Raw genomic sequence first — 22149 nt, 5'->3', positions numbered from 1 at the left:
TTCCTCAGGGGAAATGTATACAGTATGCAATCGATAGTAATACTGCTATATGACAGAATATCAATAGAGTATAAAACGAAATAGTTTGATTCATAGGGAAACACCCGATACACAGTGTATATCCCTTAATTATTTTAGTTCATCCAATAGGGAAACACCCGATATATAGTGTAAATCCCTATTGCCATAGTGTGGCTTATCATAACAGGAGGTCAGTCATCCTTCAGGGCAACCTGTAAGTAAAGCATAAACATAGAAAAAGATTTCAATGTGCCATCCGTATTCCATAGTTACTGGCCATTCATAGTATCAATATAAATACCTAGAGAAAAGACACATATTCACAGTTTCCAAGTGTTTGCCCGGATACCTATAATGAAGATACAAGGTCCCAATCAATATGGGAGATGCTAGTACCTGCAATACAAGCAGTGCGCATCGCACCAGCTATCATACTCACACTCCTGTAGCCACACGTCCGGTTAGTGGTTCTCAGAAGAGCGCACTAAACCCGCGTTGGCGGGGAGCCGTCTGTCTCTGACGGCTGCTTAGCGCTCACTGAGACCATGCCGGCGTCTGTCGTCATATCCTGTCTCCGGCCGGCGCCGCGTCATTACGCAACGCCCTCTCTGACGACTACAGAGGGCGTTGCTGAATCTGACAGCGGCGTCCGTAGTAACGGAAGCAGTGTATATTTAAGGGGCAATTCGCTTGTTTATAAATGAAGATATACTTAAAAGAACCTGACTAAATGTTAGAATGCACAACAGAGGATATAGATATGATACTGTAAGTAGAGCAATAAATAGGTAATGATTATTTTGCATATGATAATAAGGTTTATGAGGAGGGGGGGGGGGGGGGAAACAACAAAAATCCCCAAAGACGGGGGTGCAGCATGAGGTACCCATTACTTAGTGAGACAGATACTAGGTCCCTAAAGGTAAGTTACGCTACCACCACTCGTTCTCATTAAGGATAAATGTTTTCCCCACACCTCACATATATGCAACCATATATATAATATAATACATCATATATATAGTGTATGAATATATGAAGGAAATGCTCAGGTAGGAGGGGATATGCTATCAGAGGGTCAGGACCCAAGGAGGACGACCATTTGCACTATGTTAATCTGAATAGACCAGGTTATCTAAAGAAACCAATGGTTTCCTTAAACAGACGGCTCTCCCACCCCCTATTTCTAGGGGGGATGCCCTAATAAATAGTGTTGGGGTGGTTAATGTGGCCCTAAGGAACCTGAACTGACCCTGTTCTAGCTGTAGCCCCTAACCCTAGGCAGAATTGTCGCCCTTAGAAGGGCGGTCCCGCTCTCGTACCTCCTACTTGGCCTAGTCAATATCCCTAGATAATTCAATTTTGGTGATGCTAACTCAAGAGGCTCACTAAGGCCTCCTCTAACTACCTAGCCAAAGTCACCAATAGAGGGGGAGGGGGGTGAGAGAGCAGTATTCATAGGAAGCATGCATAACTGAGTTGGTCGTTCAGGCCTTCTGGGGCCATAGTTCCTAATTCATAAATCCATCTACATTCTTTGCGTAACAACATCTGATCAAAATTTCCTCCTCTTATAGGTGGTTTTACTTTTTCAAGTCCCAAAAATTGGATGTTATATTGACAATCCCTGTGGCATTGGTTCATGTGACGGGCCAGAGAAGTATCACGATCATGTCTAACATCCCCCATATGCTCAAGAATGCGTTTCTTGAATTCACGGAAGGTCTTGCCTATGTATTTTTTAGAACAGGGACATACTGCCATGTAAATAATGCCTTTGGTACTGCAATTTATGAAGTCTCTAATGATGTATTGTTTTCTTGTGGCTTCACATCTAAAATTTTTAGTTTTACATATATAAGGGCAGGCTTTACAATGTCCACACGGATAATTTCCTATGGGTTTGGGGATTCTATCAAGCCAAGTCACATGACCCGATGCCACAGGAGTGAGATGGCTGTGAGTCACCATATCTCCTATATTTCGACCCCTTCTAAAGGTGATTTGGGGGGATTCTGGGATAACATCTCTCAAGTCCGGGTCCATCTGAAGAATCCCCCAATATTTTTTCAAGATCTCGCGCATTTGTGATGCTCCATTATCAAATGTTGCTATTATTCGCATAGTGGGTGTCATAGTGTCACGATTCTTTGGTATAAAAAGTGAGTCTCTGGGAGTTTTTAAAGCATATTGATAAGCTGACCGTAAGGCATACTGTGGGTAGCCTCTATTTATAAATCGCCTCCTCAGGTCCTGTGCCTCCCGAACAAAGTCTCCCCTTTCTGAACAGTTCCTCCTGAGGCGGAGATACTGCCCCCTCGGGATACCCCTTTTTAGGGGTCCCGGGTGGCAGCTCTCCCACCTCAGGAGTGAATTTGTAGCAGTCGATTTTCTGTATACAGTCGTCCGAAGACTCCCGTCACTGTTTTTTTGAATCAAAATGTCAAGAAACGGTAAAAACGATGAATTACACTCATATGTAAAGAGTAAGCCTATAGTGTTGATATTGAGAGATTTTAAAAACTCCTCAAACTGTTCCATAGTCCCCTGCCACAGTATGAATATATCATCAATGAAGCGAGCCCATAAAAGGGCTCGCTCACTGAATTGTTCCCGAGACTCAACAAAAACTTGGGTGGCCTCCCACCAGCCCAGAGTGAGATTCGCATAGCTGGGGGCACAAGGGCTCCCCATAGCGGTCCCTCTGAGCTGGTGGAAAAAATTGCCATTAAACAAAAAATAATTATGTGTAAGTACAAAATGCAACAATTCGAGAATCAGGTCGTTATGTGCTCTAAACTGATTACCTCTAAATGCCAAAAAGTAGGCTACCGCTCTTAATCCTATCTCATGCGGTATGGATGAGTACAATGCCTAAACGTCAATACTCGTTAATAGGGTATCAGTTTCAACTGTTATCCCTTCTAATTTCTGAAGAAGGTCTGTAGTGTCTCTCGTATATGATGGGAGGGCCTGTACAAATTCTCTGAGGATCTTATCAATGTAGATTCCAACATTTTGAGCAACACCTCCTATCCCTGCCACTATTGGTCGTCCCTTTAGGGGAGAAACCCCTTTGTGGACCTTGGGCAGGGCATAGAAGGTGGGAATGATGGGATTTTTTGGGAGTAGAAATTCATATTCCTGATCGTTTATAAGCTTACTCGACCTTGCTCGAAGCACAATTGACTGAAGCTCTTTTTTATATGGGACAGTCGGATCACCAGGTAAAATTTCATATGTGAATCTATCATTAAGCAATTTATTACACATGTTGACATATTGTGGTCGATCAAGAACCACTATGTTACCCCCTTTGTCTGCTGCTTTGACTATCAGCTCTTCATTTTTTTGGAGCTGTTGTATCGCTCTACGTTCTTCATAAGTAAAGTTAAGTCTAGATGCAGACAAAGAGGGAATTTCCATTGTTCTAATTTCTTTCGTTATCAATTCCAGGAAGACATCTATACAGGAAGCCTCTCCAATAGGTGGGAAGGATTTATTTTGTAATCTACATGTGGTGAAAGGTCCTTCCCCCTGATTCCTAGAGTTATCATCAATTAAGGACGCTAGGTCTCTTATCCCCGCTGCAGCACCCCGCTATCATTACAGCACAGAGCGAGTTCGCTCTGCACGTAATGACGGGCAATACGGGGGACGGAGCATCGTTACGTCACGGCTCCGCCCCTCGTGAAGTCATGACCCGCCCCTTTCAATACAAGTCAATACAATCCATAGACTTGCATTAAGGGGACGGGCCGTGATGTCACGAGGGGCGGAGCCATGACGTCACGCTGCTCTGTGTTGTAATGATAGCGGGGTGCTGAAGCGGGGATCCCAGGGCTCCCCAGCAGCGGGACCGTGGCGATCTGACATCTTATCCCTTATCCTTTGGATAGGGGATAAGATGTCTAGGGGCGGAGTACCCCTTTAAGTATGAGTTTGCATGGGATAGGCATAATGCTATCCTTCACATAAAATAGGGCCAGAGGTTATTAATAGTATTATTGGACAGACAAGATGGGCTGAATGGTTTTATGCTTCTATGTTATGTTTCTATATGGGTGCTATAATTGATAGCATTTATACTGACTGTCAGTCATCAGTGCATGTGTAAGTGTGCATCTTTGTGTATGTGCCGTCATCTGTGTCCCCAGCATTAGCCCCTCTCCTTAACAAACATTGCTGGTGACCGCACACAAAACTACATAAACCGGTCTGTCCCTGGAACCCTCTAGAAATTGACCACTACATATTACACAATGAGGAGGGGATCAGCTGTACTCAAATGTCAAATTCGTTTGCACAGCTGACACCAGTTGCTGAAAACAGAACATGGCAGCATGGTCATAAATTCTCTACGAAGTCTTCCACAGCTTAATATAGCTCTGGTCTCAGCTGAAGTGACTGTCGCTTCAGTCACTTATGGTGGGTTCCTCTCACAGGATACAACGCTGCACCATAACCGCTTGTGTTTCTCTCCGCGTGGACCGTACCGATCACCATGTCTCAGCACAGCCAAGATTCGGACGATGAACTGTTTGCGGATATTGATGAAGATGAGATTTTGGCTAATTTGTCTCCTGAAGAGCTAAAGGAGCTTCAGAGTGAGATGGAGGAACTGGCACCGGATCCGACTTTACCAGTGGGCATGATACAGAAGGATCAGACCGAAAAAGCACCGACTGGGCATTTTGACCACAGATCGCTCATCGATTATCTGCACTGGGAGAAGGAATCTACGCGCATGCTGGAGGAGGAGAGAGTTCCTGTTACACTTCTGCCATCCGAGGTAACCGCTCATTCATAAGATGGAACCGAGTGTTAGGATTGAGGAAAAATGATGCCAGCAGATGGGCAAACCTTTGCTCTATATGTATCAGAGAAGAAAATTTGCATTGGGTCATGTAAATATGTTTCTTTCATATATATCTATAGAAGGAGATAGATGGCCTTGTATTTTATATCTATATTTTAAAAATGAAAAAAAAAAATCTCTTATAAATATTAACCCTTGCGCCCATTCTCTGTCAGGTTTTATGGCTGTCATGACAGCCAGAGGCGTAGCTTGTAGCTTCTGGGCCCTGATGCAAAATCTGCAAAAGGGCCCCGTATTCCAATTACAATACTGGTCTCTTATGGGGACGATGTGCTTTGGGGTCCCCTTAGGCACCAGGGCCCCAGTGCGACTACTATCTCTATAGATACGCCCCTGATAACAGCTTCCACATGGGTTGTCAATCAGATTTCCAGATTCCAGAATATCAAGCCTCTGTGCTCAAGTATCACTATTTATTTTAATAAATATGCCATTCAGGAATTTGCGAAAGCTGGGTGGTAACACATACTGGAGCTGTCATGGTGGCCAAGTCACCTACAGATACAGGTATAGTCAGAGGTGCAACTAATAGCTTCTGGGCCCCAATGCAAAATCTTTAACAGGGCCCCATGTCTACCATGCGCCACTTATACTACTGGTGTCTTCTCATTGAGCAAATGTCCTCATTGAAGACAGGCGTGGTGCTGTTTTTGAACATGATCACCAAGTGACCAGAGGTCTCTGCCTAGGCCTAGTCTGAGAAAACTCTAAAATGAAAGTAGGTGGCATCGAGGAAAGGGATGAAAATTATGTTTTTTTTATTTAAATAAAATAAAATATTAGCAACAGGAACAGAAGTTGGCTCAATTTAAAAAAAACTGCACTGAGCACCTTGAGCACTTGTTGCAAAAGTCAGTAAACTGAAAAATGGCACTGGCCCACATGGCTTATTCTTGGTTCTTAAAGGGGTACTCCGGTGCTTAGACATCTTATCCCCTATCCAAAGAATAGGGGAAAAGATGCCTGATTGCGGGAGTCCTGCCGCTGGGGACCCCTGGATCTTGCGTGACGTCACACGGGGGCGGAGGCGTGACGTCACACGCCGCCCGCCCTGTAGTCGCCGGTAATCAGACCCGGAGCGAACACGCTCTGGGGACTGATTATAAACGGGGTGCCACGTGCAAGATCCCGGGGGTCCCAAGCGGCGGGACTCCCGCGATCAGGCATCTTATCCCCTATCCTTTGGATAGGGGATAAGATGTCTAAGCCCCGGAGTACCCCTTTAATAATGGTGGAGAGGTGATGGTCTGTTCGGACGGTCAGAAATAATTGTCTTTTTTAACTCAAGATACACAGTATATTAGTACAATGCTAAGAATTAGCCAGGTAACCTATGGCTCACAGAAACACACCTCAAATTGTGTCCTGAAAAAAATTCAGAAAAAAGTCACAATTCAAGTGAACGATATTCCACTCTCATCATTATATAAAAAAGGAGAAAAAAATCTGCTTTAAGTAACCCTCTTCACTGTTGGATCCAAATTTTGACAGGGGATAATTCAAAATTTTTTTTAATTTGGTATTTCAGTAGGGGGTGCTAGCCAACAGAAATCTGCACTAATACTCTAAGATAACGTGATAAGTCTTCTTTAAGCAGACAAGGGAACCCAGATTACTAGGTCATAGTTTTCCATAGTGAACGATATGGAAATAAGTGATGGATGTAACAGCTTTCCTTCAATCCAGTGGTATTATGAATATATATATATATATATATATATATATATATATGGCCTAAAATAAAGAGTATGTCATGAATCTAGTAATGGATGTTTCATGCTGGGACTAGTAGTCATGGAAGTCACACTGTTATAGGAAATCATGACATGTGTTAGATGGCATTTGTGAAGAGCGTATGGTCAGAGCTATCAAAATAGCAGCAGGTCACATGACCCATCCAGCTGTCTGTAAATTACAATACTGTCGTTTACCAAGGGATAGAAATTCATCAGAATCTTCATTTGTCCCATTTTTCTCCTAATTTTCAGTTCATTTCTACCTAATACATCATAGAAAAAAAATCTAAAAAAATGCACTCCGGTGGAAAACTTTTTTTTTTTTTTTAAATCAACTGGTAAATCAACTGGTGCCAGAAAATTAAACAAATTTGTAAATTACTTCTATTTAAAAAAAAATCATAATCCTTCCAGTACTTATTAGCTGCTGAATACTACAGAGGAAATGATTTTCTTTTTGGAACACAGAGCTCTCTGTTGACATTATGAGCACAGTGCTCTCTGCTGACATCTCTGTCCATTTTAAGAACTGTCCAGAGTAGGAGAAAATCCCCATAGCAAACATATGCTGCTCTGGACAGTTCCTAAAATGGACAGAGATGTCAGCAGAGAGCACTGTGCTCGTGATGTCAGCAAAGAGCACTGTGTTCCAAAAAGAAAATAATTTTCTCTGTAGTATTCAGCAGCTAATAAGTACTGGAAGGATTAAGATTTTTTTAATAGAAGTAATTTACAAATCTGTTTAACTTTCTGGCACCAGTTGATTTAAAAAAAAAAAAAAAAAAGTTTTCCACCAGAGTAGCCCTTTAACAAGCTGCAGTTGACGGATCTGGCTCCCCTTTATAACTACTTAGCATTTAGAATACATTGCGGTATTAATATGACCAATGGAGGTACAAGGTAAAAAGCCTTAAAGGGGTATTCCAGGCAAAAACTTTTTTATATATGTCAACTGGCTCCAGAAAGTTAAACAGATTTGTAAATTACTTCTATTAAAAAAATCTTAATCCTTCCAATAGTTATTTGCTTCTGAAGTTTTCTGTCTAACTGCTCAATGATGATGTCACGTCCTGGGAGCTGTGCATGATGGGAGAATATCCCCATAGGAGCTGGACAGCTCCCGGGACGTGAGTCATCAGAAAGCAGTTAGACAGAAAACAGCAACTCAACTTCAGAAGCTAATAACTATTGGAAGGATTAAGATTTTTTAATAGAAGTAATTTAGAAATCTGTTTAACTTTCCGGAGCCAGTTGATATATAAAAAAAAGTTTTTGCCTGGAATACCCCGTTAAACGAGTACTCTGAAGGAAAAAATTGTTTGCAATACAACTGGTGCCAGAAAGTTATACAGATTTGTATATTACTTCTATTTCAAAATCTTAATCCTTCCAGTACTTATCAGCTGCTGTATACTACAGAGGAAGTTGTGTAGTTCATTATAGTCTTACCACAGTGCTCTGTGCTGCCACCTCTGTCCCTGTCAGGAACTGTCCAGAACAAGAATGAGTGCCCCAACGACCCTCTCCTGCTCCAGACAGTTCCTGTGTCAGCAGCGAGCACTGTGGTCAGACTGGAAAGAACTACACAACTTCCTCTATAGTATACAGCAGCTGATAATTACTGGAAGGATTGAGATTTTTAAATAAAAGTGATTTACAAATCTGTTTAACTTTATGGAATCCGTTGATTTGAAAACATTTGTTTTCCACCGGAGTACCCCTTTAAGGGGTGTATTCACACACATATTTTTGGCATATCCACAATGTACTTGCCCTTACTGTCTGGGATGTACGGGGCTGAGGGCCTCCTTCGATTTCCATGCAGCCACCAGAGGCAGTCAGGAAAATAAAAACAGCTGGGCCACATGATTTACACAGTTTTCAAAGCTCCTGAGGTTAATGGGATTTGCGCAATAAGGTCTAATTTACCATCAACATATGATGGAGGATCTAATATGCATCTACAACAGTATTTTCCAAACAATGCGCCTCCAGCTGTTGCAAAACTACAACTTCCAGCATGCCCAGTCAGCCTTCGTCTGTCTGGGCATGCTGGAAGTTGTAGTTTTCAACAGCTGGAGGTGCACTGTTTGGAAAATATATCGAAACACATTTGTATCACATATTGTATATATGGAAATTACTGTCACAATAAATATTACCAACATTCCAGTGTAACATTTTATCCTAGTCTGTTCTAAGGAACTAAAAATGTATCCAACTAAACCTTGACATACATTCTAGTCAGCTGTCAGCCACACAGCCATTTCTCCCAGTCCCTTTGTGCAGGGCCACAGGTCTTGTTGTTCACACTAGAAAAAACAAAATTGATGTTAACCCGCTGCACTGGTTCAAACAATGCCTGGTCCCCACTGGTACCGAGAAAATGACAGTGGTTTGGCAGGTCAGCATAATTTTATTTAAATTACAAAAAAAAATAAAAAATTCTATGAAAATAAAGCTTAAAGGGGTTATCCAGGAAAAAACTTTTTTTATATATATATCAACTGGCTCCAGAAAGTTAAACAGATTAGTAAATTACTTCTATTAAAAAATCTTAATCCTTTCAGTACTTATGAGCTGCTGATGTTGAGTTGTTCTTTTCTGTCTAAGTGCTATCTGATGACACGTGTCTCGGGAACCACCCAGTTTAGAAGCAAATCCCCATAGCAAACCTCTTCTACTCTGTGCAGTTCCCGAGACAAGCAGAGATGTCAGCAGAGAGCACTGTTGCCAGACAGAAAACAACAACTCAACTTCAGCAGCTGATAATTATTGATTAATAGAAGTAATTTACAAATCTGTTTAACTTTCTGGAGCCAGATGATATATTAAAAAAAGTTTTTCCCTGGAATACCCCTTTAAAAGGAGTACTCTGGTGGAATAATTTTTTTTTAAACCAACTGGTGTAAGAAAGTTTAACAGGTTTGTAAATTACTTCTATTTAAAAATCTTAATCCTTTCAGTACTTTCCAGCTGCTGTACGATCCCCAGCAAGTTGTAGTTCTTTCTGGAATTCTTTTCTGTGTGACTACAGTGTTTTCTGCTGACATCTCTGTCAGGAACTGTCCAGAGTACAAGCAAATCCCCAAAGCAAACCTCTCCTGCTCTGGACAGTTCCTGATACAGACAGAGGTGTCAGCAGAGAGCACTGTGGTCAGACTGAAGAGAACTTCAGAAAGAAATGCAACTTCCTGTGGAGCATACAGCAGCTGATAAGTACTGGTAGGATTAATATTTTTCTAATAGAAGCAATTAAAAAATCTGTTTAACTTTCTGGCACCAGTTGATTTAAAAAAAATGTGTTTTCCAGAATACCCCTTTAACCTGTTAAGGACCAAGGGAGTACCTGTACGTCCAGGGTCCTTTCCCTTTCTATAACGTGGGGCCACGGTGTCATGCTGGGTCAGGTCCAGCCTCTTACAACGGCCGGGACCTGTGGCATTCAGTGCCGCGTGCTATTTGCCACGGGTCCCGGCCATTGTTAGACCCGACCCGGTATAAACCCTTTAGACATGGCATTCAAAGTTGATCGCTGCATCTAAAGTGAAACTAAACTACCCCCGGCTAGCTCAGGGGGCTGTTCGGGGCAGCCGCAGTGAAATCGCAGCATTTCACGATGAGGGTCTCCTTACCGTCCTCCTGGTGTCCAGTCGCCGATCCATGCATGACCAGTCAAGTGGCAGAATCATCGATCAGTGGTTTCCTATGAGAAACCATTGATCAATGTAAAAGATCAGTGTGTGCAGTGTTATAGGTCCCTATGGGAGCTATAACATTGCAAAAAAAAGTGAATAAAGATAATTTAACTCCTTCCCTAATAAAAGTTTGAATCATCCCCCTTTTCCCATAAAAAAAAAACTGTGTAAATAAAATAAACATATGTGGTGCGGAAATGTCCGACTTATAAAAATATATTGTTAATTAAACCACAGCGTCAAAACCGTTAAACCGCAGCATCCACGCAAAAAAATTCCAAAGTCCAAAATAGCGTATTTTTGGTCACTTTTTATATTATGAAAAAAATGAATAAAAAGCGATCAAAAAGTCAGATCAATACAAAAATGGTACCAATAAAAACTTCGGAACATGGTGAAAAAAATGAGCCCCCATACCGGCCCGTATGCAAAAAATTTTTAAAGTTATAGGGGTCAGAAGATGACTTTTAAACGTATACATTTTCCTGCATGTAGTTATGATTTTTTCCAGAAGTACGACAAAATCAAATCTATATAAGTAGGGTATAATTTTAATTGTATGGACCTACTGAAATAAGATAAGATGCCATTTTAACCTAAAAATGTACTGCGTAGAAACAGAAGCCCCCAAAATTTACAAAATGGTGTTTTTTCTTCAATTTTGTTCCACAATGATTATTTTTTCCCTTTTCCTTGTAGATTTTTGGGTAAAATGACTGCTGTCATTACAAAGTAGAATTGGTGGCGCAAAAATAAGCCATAATATGGATTTTTTGGTGCAAAATTGAAAGAGTTATGATTTTTTAAAGGTAAGGAGGAAAAAAATGAAAGTGCAAAATGGAAAAACCCTGCATCCTTAAGGGGTTAAGGGGAACCTGTCTGGTATCCCACACTAGCCCCAGTACCTGAAAGATGGTGTTCTATCTTCTGCACAATGCCACAAACAGCAGAAGAACAACTTTGACTATGCTGTTAACTGCTTACTAGTTGTGGGAGAGTAGACACGGCAGCTTCTAGTCACACTCACTGTTTGCGGCTTTGCACAAGCTAGATCACTGTTCTCTGCATCTGTCCGGTCCTGGGGACGGTGTGTGGGGCACTAGGAAGAAGCACTCCAGATTTGGGGGAGTTTTGCCCATATCATGCACACTGACTGGTCATACCGCACAGCTGCATCTGAGTGTTTTACTACTCTAATGTGGTCATGTGATCATCAGTTTGACTCTCACAAAGTTACTGTGCATAATGTATCTCACAGGATGTCGGTCCTGAATCTGATGACATCATCACCTACCAGATCCCTCCTGCTAGCTCCCAGACCCCTCCCCACTCTCCCAGCTCCATCTACTCTATGGCATCAGAATATATAGTAGTTATACACCTCCGCTTTCTTGCTGATTTTTTTCTTTATTTTTTTTCCTGTAATCTTTACAAAATCAAAATTGTGCAAAATACTGTAAAACTTGTCATTTGCACCACTATTTAAAAAAAAAAAAAAAAAAAAGCTAGAATGAGATCTCTGCCTGTTTAGCAAGCTGTGCATCTGTATGAAGAGCGCATGGTCAATCACTGAAAGCATGCAAATGTTTGGAGAATTGTATTCGATGGTTACATCTTGCAAGTGGTAACTTTATTTATTTAAAACTGGAAACTTTAGGTTTAATAGGGAGCAATACACATGTCCTGTGTTATTTTAGTGTGGATTAGTAGAGCAATGCAGGGAACAGCTGTTGTTGCCATAATACGTCTCCTAAGACACAACCAGATGCCTGAAATCGGTCACAGCAAGAGACTTGTACAAATATACCATATTTTTGTAACCTTTTAGTAAATAGAGATATGGCAGAATCAACTTGAGGGCATATACGTGTAAATCGGTGTTCTCACAAGTAAAAAAATTGCATGAAAATATAAGTGACAGCAGCTCTACTCCTGAACTTGAATACTCCTCACACTGCACCCTCAACTCTACAGATTAATCGTATAGGGTTTAAAGGGGTGTAAATGAATATTGATTGTAATACAGTCAAATCTGATGACTTTTTTTTAGGGATTGAATACTTTTGAAAGGCAGTGTTTTTCCTACATCATATTATTTGCACAAGGGCACAGAAAAATAAATAGCCAGCTCCTTATGATAAGAGCAAGGTCATTTTCTAGTGTACAGAAGATATAGAGGTCCAAAATGACTTCCTATCATCACTGGCCATCAATAGGTCTGTGCGTTTCTATACAGTCACCAATCTACTGACTAATATGTTCCATTCAACCACAGGGCGACTGGATACTTGGAAAAATTCACAAACATCAGCCTTGGAAATATAACTGCAGAACACGTTCTGCTACCACATAACCATTTTGGTTACAGCGCCATTCCAGACAATCTACTACACATTTAGAAAAAAATGACCTTGTATTCAGCCAACAGTTCCTGATATTATTCACATACATAAGTTAGTTGTATACACATATTAATGACTTTCTGATAATCCACCATGATACCATGATGTAAAGTGGCAAAAATAATGTTGTACTTTATGTAGGTTTAGGGTGACAAGAAAAGTTGTATGAAAACTTGCACAGTAGTTGCCCATGACAACCAATCAAGTCAATGGGGGAGATTTATCAAATCCTGTGCCCATAGCAACCAATCAGCTCACTTCTTTCATTTTTAACAAAGCCTCTGAAAAATGAAAGAAGCGATCTGATTGGTTGCTATGGGCAACTGGGCAACTTTCCCTCTGCACAGGTTTTGATAAATCTCCCTCATTGTCTTTATTTTCCAATCCACTTCTGAAAAAATGTGAATGTACCTGGTTGTCTTGAGCAGCAACTCAATTTTCCCCTTAAACGTTATGAAAAAAAATGTGAATTACGACTATTAACAGGGTTATTATTTAAAATTAAAAGCTATCACCTATCCCCTACTGGTAGGCTCTGACAACTGGGACCCCCATCGATCAAGAGAATGGAGGAAAAATCCCATAGAGAATGAACAAAGTAGCAGTCGAGCATATGCACTGTTCCACTAGATTCACTTGGAGGATAATCTCTGTTTACGTGATCAGTGGAGATTCCCTGTGGATAGGGGATAACTTTTAATGTTAAAACTCCTGTACTTTGGTTGTCCCATTTGGTAAATTCTGTGCCCTACAAGAGCATGTGGTTATCATAAAAGGGTTCCCCTGCTTGGAAACCCCCTTTATTACACAGAGTGCTGCAAGGACCATTTCTTGATAAAAGACTCCATGTGGCAATACATACCGCAATCCACAGAGGTCTTATATTTGTCTGTGGAGTGTCGATTTTCAGGCTGTCGATTTTCTTCATATGAATTTCTAAATATTTTATCTTTTTATTTCTGACATTTAAAAACTCACCCTAAATATATATATTTTTTTCATTTAGAGAATAACTGCCAAAGAGGAGGAGCAGAAGGACAACACCAGTGACCAAGTCGACCAAGAAGATAAAGAACAGCCACAAGAAGCAGTACAAGAAAATAATATCGAAACTTTAGAAGAAGTTGCTGATGTAGGCAATGAGACGACAGGTGAAGTAGAAGAGGAGGAAGAAACAAACCATAGTGTTAGATCAGACATGGAATCAGAAGACAAGATGGACTATAAACAAACTGAGGAAAGTCAACTGGTATCCCCACAGAATGAAGAGATTACAGAGAAGGAGCCTGAAGAAGAGAAGAGCAATGAACACAGTTCTACAAATGAGGAGGCTCCGGGATCAGATGAAAAAACTGAGGATAAAAAAACACTTCAGGAAATCCCCAGCTCTACCAAAGAGGAAGCTCCAGATTTAGGTGAAAAAATTAAGGACGAAAAACCAATAGAAAAAATCTCAAAATTAAATATACCAAAGAAATTGACATTAGACGCTAGCTTCATTAAGATGAGCGCAAGGCCTTCTGGAAATCAAACCAACTTGGACAGAACACTGCAGAGAATCCGGGAGAATAATCCAGATGTGACAGAAGTCAATTTAAACAACATTGAAAATATTCCCAAAGAGATGCTGGTGGACTATGTCAATGCTTTGAAGAAAAACAAACACGTAAAGACATTTAGTATGACAAATGTAGGAGCTGATGAGAATGTGGCCTTCACACTGGCCAATATGTTACGAGAAAACAGGAGCATTACCACCTTAAATATTGAATCCAATTTTATCACTGGGAAAGGAATTGTGGCCATCATAAGATGTCTTCAGTTCAATGAGTACTTGACCGAGCTTAGGTTCCACAATCAAAGACATATGTTGGGTCACCATGCAGAGATGGAAATTGCAAGACTTTTGAAGGCCAATAATACATTGCTAAAAATGGGTTACCATTTTGAATTGCCAGGCCCAAGAATGGTTGTCACTAATTTACTAAGCAGAAATTTAGATAAACAAAGGCAAAAAAGGAAAGTGGAACAACAACAGCAACAGATGAAAGAACAAGAAGAGATCATTAGCATGTTGGAAAATGATCTGGGTATGGGAATACCTCCAGAACTTTGGGCAATGTTAAACCAAGCTCCACCAGTTCCAAATTCCAGGATGCCTCCACCAACTACCAACTCAAGAATGGAAACAATTCAAGAGGAACCAAAAATTCCAGTGCCACCACTCAGGAAAAGTAAACAGAACAAGCCAGAGTTTGTCTTGGAAAATAAATGCAATTCTGAACCTGCACCTTTCAAGGAAGTAAAACTCAAAAAGTTTCAAACAAAATCCACTGCCCAAAAGTTAAGAGAAGAAGCAGATAAGGCTAGTTTGCGGGACATGATCCAACTCAGGAGGGCAAAACCTAAGTCAAGTGCATCTCAAAATTCAGAGCTGTCAGAGAAAACCAATCTCAAAGATGTAATAAAAACCCTGAAGCCCGTGCCAAGAAATCGTCCACCCCCTCTTGTCAATCTGACGCCAAGAGATGTGCTTCTTAAAGATATTCGTCAGAGCAATGTGGCTTATCTAAAAGCAGTGAGTATTTTTTCATATGGATATAACACAGATATATACAATTCTGTATTTAGCTAAGCTAACAAATGTGAATAGAAATGTATTGTACATATGGACGCTGGCAGGAAATTTGTGGAGTAGTTGCCCAAAACCAGACTCCCCTTTGATTGGTTGCGCAAGGCATTGACTCCACTTTGCATCAGTTTTGATACATTTCTCCCATTGCTTTATAAAGGTTTCCATCCATGTCTTCAACCAATTACTTGTTGAGAAAAGTTATAGTGATTCTATTACATAAATATTGATATTGTATGCTTAGGATAAGCCATCATCATTTGACCCCAAGAAATATGGCCATGTTTGTATGGCTGTGCCTGGTACTTCAGTTCAGTTTTATTTACATGAATTGGCCTGAGCTGCAGTACCAGGCATGTCCGGCCATCAGGAGAAGCTGCTGTACCTTTATAAACAACTAGCAGTGAAGCCAGCATTGCCGGTCGCTTTCTTCCTCATATCCTGACCTCATATAACGTGGTCCCATTCCATTCTCACATCCTAACCTCATATCCTGTCCTCATATCTCCTGCTCATATCCCATCCTCATATCTCCTGCTCATATCCCATCCTCATATCTCCTGCTCATATCCCGTCCTCCTATCTCCTGCTCATATCCCGTCCTCCTATCTCCTGCTCATATCCCGTCCTCCTATCTCCTGCTCATATCCCGTCCTCCTATCTCCTGCTCATATTCCGCCATATATCTCAACCTCATATCCCGTCCTCATATCTCCTGCTCATATCCCACCTTATATCTCAACCTCATATCCCGTCCTCATATCTCCTGCTCATATCCCACTTTATATCTCAACCTCATATCCCGTACTCATATCTCCTGCTCATATCCCACTTTATATCTCAACCTCATATCCCGTACTCATATCTCCTGCTCATATCCCACCATATATCTCAACCTCATATCCTGTCCTCCTATCTCCTGCTCATATCCCACTTTATATCTCAACCTCATATCCCATCCTCCTATCTCCTGCTCATATCCCGTCCTCATATCTCCTGCTCATATCCCACCTTATATCTCAACCTCATATCCCGTACTCATATCTCCTGCTCATATCCCACCTTATATCTCAACCTCATATCCCGTCCTCATATCTCCTGCTCATATCCCACGATATATCTCAACCTCCTATCCCGTCCTCCTATCTCCTGCTCATATCCCACCTTATATCTCAACCTCATATCCCGTCCTCATATCTCCTGCTCATATCCCACCTTATATCTCAACCTCATATCCCGTCCTCATATCTCCTGCTCATATCCCACCATATATCTCAACCTCATATCCCGTCCTCATATCTCCTGCTCATATCCCACCTTATATCTCAACCTCATATCCCGTCCTCATATCTCCTGCTCATATCCCACTTTATATCTCAACCTCATATCCCGTCCTCATATCTCCTGCTCATATCCCACCATATATCTCAACCTCATATCCCACTTTATATCTCAACCTCATATCCCATCCTCCTATCTCCTGCTCATATCCCCTCTTCATATCTCCTGCTCATATCCCACCTTATATCTCAACCTCATATCCCACCATATATCTCAACCTCCTATCCCATCCTCCTATCTCCTGCTCATATCCCACTTTATATATCAACCTCATATCCCGTCCTCATATCTCCTGCTCATATCCCACCTTATATCTGAACCTCATATCCCGTCCTCCTATCTCCTGCTCATATCCCGTCCTCATATCTTCTGCTCATATCCCGTCCTCCTATCTCAACCTCACATCCCGACCTCATATTTTATACATGTTGGAAAGTAGAAAGTCAGGTGCAAATGTTATACAAATAGGAACACTCACTAGATCACCCAAGGAAAACTAGGTATAAACGTAACCTTTAAAATGTTATAAAAAAAATGCTTCTGTTCCTCGAACAACATAAAAGTGAATATACGCTGCTCTTGTGCAAACAATCTAATTGCAGATTAATGACAGAATTTAATATAAGATGCTAAGTACAGAAAATCTGCAAGGATTCATTCCCTTAGTGTTACCCACCCCACTATTGTATTGGTCCTCAGGGAGCTTTGATAGAAGTGAGCATATGAGTATTGGTTAGATATGCAGCGGCACCTGTATGACCATAATACTGCCTGTCCTCACCCTACTCTGTCTGGGTCATGCTCCCTATTGCACTTTCCTAGGTTCGGGATCTCACACTGACTCTTGGCATGTAACTGGGGCACTTGCCGTAAAAAAGGGTGACCCCCCCCCCCCCCCCATGCCTCTGGTACTTATTTCTCTGCCTTGGATGCCCCTATAATACAAGGTGGTAAGAGTGCAGTATACAGAGAATTAAAGTCCAAATAATGTTATAAAGTACAAGAAGAAAAATTTACAAACATGTCTGCAATACAGTGTTTACCCCTTCCAGGAGCATCAAGGAAAGTCAATGTCTGAATGTCAATGGTTAGTCAGGCAGTGGAACATCTCCCTGATGATCCAGGAAAGGTAAAAGTTGCGTCGGAGACACATTTGTCATATTTTCTTCTTGCATTTTATGGCATTTTTTGCATCCTAAGCAAGGGAATAGGTATTAGAGGCACGGTGGTCGCGTTTTTGAGGGCGAGTCCCCCAGTTACATGTCTACAGCCAGGGTGAGACCCCTAGCCTTGTAAAGTGCAATAGGAAGCATGGCACAGAGTAGGGTTAGCACAGACAGTACTAGGTTAAAGAGGTACTCTGGGGAATTAAACCTATAGCCCATCCTTTCCCTCTCACCAACCTTTATATTTGTCTAAATATCATTCATCAGCTATATAGAGCAGTTTCCTTCTTTCAGCTGTCACTTACATGCAACAAGTGAGAGAAAGACATCATTATCAGATCCTCCTTGTCTTTCCTCAATGAGACTAGCCCCCACCCTCCTGGAAGACAAACACCATGTGATTTCTGCCTTCACAGCCCCACCTCCCCTCCCCCTCCTTTTCCCTGTGTGAGGATTTTGCTGGCAGGGACGTTTCCTCAGCACATAACGCTGTTTTTTTCCTGCTGTAGATCTTATCACTGACTGCCGTCATTCATAGCATAGCATGATTTATTGCTGGGGGGAAGGATAGTTTGAAAGAAAAGACATGTAGTGTGTGCTTCTGACAACTACACAGCATGCACACAGATAGTGAGAGGAATAGGCTGGCAGCCATTACACAAAGCCGCACTGACTGCTGGGAGTTGTAGTCTGGGCTTCATGCCAGAAAAAAGAATATTAAGGAGATTACAGGGACCACAAGAGCTGGCAAAATCACATGGATAACTACAGGGGACACAGAACAGGTATTGTGGTGGCTTTGGGACATTTTTATTTTATCTTAACTTCCCTGGAGCACCCCTTTAAGTTCATACTACAGAAGTTCCATTCGCAGTTTGCGAGTGCAGACAGTGCTGACTGAATCATGTAGCACTAGAACTGCTCATACATTGCTGTCCCCATAGGCAGCAGTGTGTAAAAGGCAGATTCCGCTGGCAGATTTGGCGGCAGAATTTTAGCGGCAGAAACTCCACCAGCAATGAGATTCTGCTGCACTGGAATTTCTGCCACTGTATATCTGCCTAATACTCATATGCTCACTCCTGACTCCCCAAGGACCAATACAATAGTGGCGTGGATACTGCTAAAGGATTGAGTCATTAAGTATTAAGTTGCAGGTTATCTGTATTTTGCATTCATTTCTGCTGCTTATCAACAATAAGACTCTGCATAGTTGTTTGCACAAGAGCGGTCTATATTCATTTCTATGTTGTTGGGGAAACGGATGAATTTTTTACCATAAACTATAAAAGGTTACTTTTTAAGTAAGTATGTCTATACCCGTTTCCTTTTGGTGATTTGTATGAATTAGGAGGGGACTCATGTTTTTAGATCATAATGACCAGGCAGCATTGACTTCCATTTAAAAACATTATTGCCCTGTATGTATCCTTTGTAGGTTGCTTTAAAGAGGATGTACATTTTAGACAAAGGGATTTTTTTTTATCCAGAAACTGTGCCACTCTTCACCATAGGTTGTGCCTGGTATTGCAGCATTTAAATGAACGAGGCAGAACTGTAATGCCACATTACAGTATTAAGCCCATATTAAACAGTGGCGCAAATTCTAGAGAAAAATAAATATAGACCCTAATTCTTTAATCTTATATGATCCTAAAACTGTAAAAAAAAGTAAGTACCATTTAATGATTATTATTGTATTTTATTTTTTACAGGTACCACTTCCCAAAGAGCTGGAGTAATGCCCGAAGTAAATGTGAAGAAGACTATGACAAAGCCAGTGTTGCCATTGGTGAAATACTAAAGACAATGGGGGGACTGCTGTTAGTTTCATGGGATCAACACATAGAAAAGAGAGTAGTGTGAGATGTAGGATGTATATATCCAAGATAGATAGGGGCACACTGACTGTGTATCTGCCATGCTTTATTTTGAATGCAAAGTGCACCATACCCTGAAGGTGTTTCTTCTAAGCCATCAGAGATCTTATTATGCAGTAAGTGTCATTTTTTATTTTTTATTGTAAATAATGCACTGCCTATGACTTAATAGCGAAAACACGTTAGAAAAAAATGTGAAGGGCATCATAAATATGGTGGTCAGTTTGAATGTTTGAACACAAGAACATATGAAGGGACGGTCAAGGAAAGAAGTGCCGTCAATGAACATGCTGGTCCAGACAACATGGATTAGGATGGTAAATGTTATGAGCCACTAATGGTTGAACTATCGAACATGTAAAAAGGACTTGTGGCTTCCCTATAACCTATATGAAATGCTCAATTCTGGATAAAGATACAAACTTTTTAGGAAAGGTAAAACAGAACTCAACCAAAACCTACTGGTTTGGGTGTCATATTGTAAGGGAATCCTAGTAGCAAGAGCTTTATTTCCTTACAGCACCACCACAGGTGAAATGAGGCATTACACATTTGAGTAATCAAACGGACAAATGGTCTGTGTAATGAGCAAACATGTCAGGTGGCTACATGGATGAGAGGCCCCCCTTTATTAACTCAGAAATCCATAGATGGGTTATTACAAATGGATATTATTAACTAGACAACCCCCTTAAGGAGGATCAACTGTGTAATAAGTATTGATTATTTAAATGGAAAAACGTAGTGAGGCTATATTCACACATTGTTTTGTCAGCCATCTTTTGTACCAAAAAACTGCAGTTTTGTGCCTCACCTGTCTACAGGTTATATGTGGTATGGCAGCTCAGTTCAGTTCCAAAAAAGTGAATGGGCTTAAAGGGGTACTCCACTGTCCAGCATTCAGAACTAAATATCATGCCCCCTCCCATAGACTTGCATAGAGGGGGTGTGGCCATGACATCACAAGGGCATGGCCAACCCCCACAGTGCGAAAACAGCGTTTGGAACATTTAGATCCGGATGCTGGGCAGTGGAGTACCCCTTTAAGCTTTAGTGTCTTTGGAAGAAAGACATGTTTTCTAATTGAGGACTCCCCTTTAAGAAAGTAAGAGTCAAAGTTCACATTACAGGCCAAGCATGGATAAGGGAACTCTATTCTCTCAGACAAGATGTCTGCAGGATATGTCCATGTGCTGCCAATAGAGAGGTCAAAGCCTGGTATATACTGCTTTGCATTTGCCCCTCACCCTGTTTTTTAAATTTTGCTAATTTTTCACATTGAAATGTTTAAGATCGTCCAACACAAAATGGCATTTTTTTTTTTATATATAAAAATTTATTTAAAATGTTTATCACCCAAGTTTAACTGCCTCCCTAAACATAATAACTGGTTGTGCCACCCCTTGCAGTAACAACTCATCAAACATGTGCAACAACTTGGGATAAGTCTTTGAGCAACTGTGACCCGCTCATATTTAAAGTTTTTATTCAGCTACAATGGAAGGGTATTGAACATTATCTGCATCTGAGCTTTAGGCCAAACACTTACCTTCTCCTTTGGAATTTTTTTTTATACAAAGCAGAATTTGTGGTTCTATCAATTATGACAAGCTGTCCAGATCCTGCAGAAGCTAAGTAGCCCACTGGAACGCAGTGTAACCTGCTGTAAACTTATGCCAAACCTAACAGCACCAGGTCTTTCAAAATGTTCCATCTTTGACTCATCAGTTCGGAGTTTTTTGGCAAATGCAAGACAAGTATTTGTGTCCTTTTTGGTCAGCAGTGGTTTTGCAACACTACCATTTTTGGCCAGTGACTTTTTTATTGTAGAAACGTGTCCATCGAAGTTACGTGAGATCTGAAGTACTTTCGATGTTCGTCTAATTTTTTTTGTGGCCTCCTGGATGAGCCATCGATGCACTCTTGGTGATATTTAGGAAGGCAGACAACTTGTGTGAAAGTTCACCACTGTTTCACATTTTCTTCATACTTTGGTTTGCTTAAGACCCAATGCCTTAATGATGCATTTGTAACTTCATTACCATACTGGCAGGTTAATGTGATTTTGTCTAATATTTGTATTTCAATCTCTTTTAGAATGTGATTTGGCTGATGAATTCAGACACAATTGTCAATTAAATGTGATTAACTGGTTAATTTGGTAGCTAAGGGGGCAATTACTTTAAGTACCGTTTTAAAAAGGAGAAGGGGAAAGATGGGTCGTTGCGCTTAGAGCACAACACCTACAGTAGCGTTTGGATCAAAGGAGAGGCTGGACCGCTGCCACGAGGAACTTCCCGGGGTGACATCACTCTATCTGGTGGAAGTACAATGCAGAAATTTTGGAAAAGGGTTCCTCTCAATAAAGGTGCTGGTCCCCAAATGTGGTGTAAA

At 41.0% G+C, this 22149-nt stretch overlaps 1 protein-coding gene across 1 annotated transcript; it reads left to right on the top strand.

The window, feature by feature from the left end:
* The first annotated feature begins 4525 nt into the window (after positions 1–4525).
* LMOD3 (leiomodin 3) lies at positions 4526–20457 on the top strand. The gene is made up of 4 exons (XM_056528122.1): positions 4526–4813; positions 13069–13083; positions 13743–15314; positions 19591–20457. The coding sequence occupies exons 1-4, from the start codon at positions 4526–4528 to the stop codon at positions 19615–19617; spliced, it is 1902 nt and encodes a 633-aa protein (XP_056384097.1). The 3' UTR covers positions 19618–20457.
* The last annotated feature ends 1692 nt before the right edge of the window (positions 20458–22149 follow it).

This window comes from Hyla sarda, chromosome 6 (assembly GCF_029499605.1).
Source record: "Hyla sarda isolate aHylSar1 chromosome 6, aHylSar1.hap1, whole genome shotgun sequence".
Lineage (NCBI taxonomy): Eukaryota > Metazoa > Chordata > Amphibia > Anura > Hylidae > Hyla > Hyla sarda.
The sequence above is the reverse complement of the archived record's forward strand: the minus strand, read 5'-3'. Positions and strand labels throughout refer to the sequence as shown.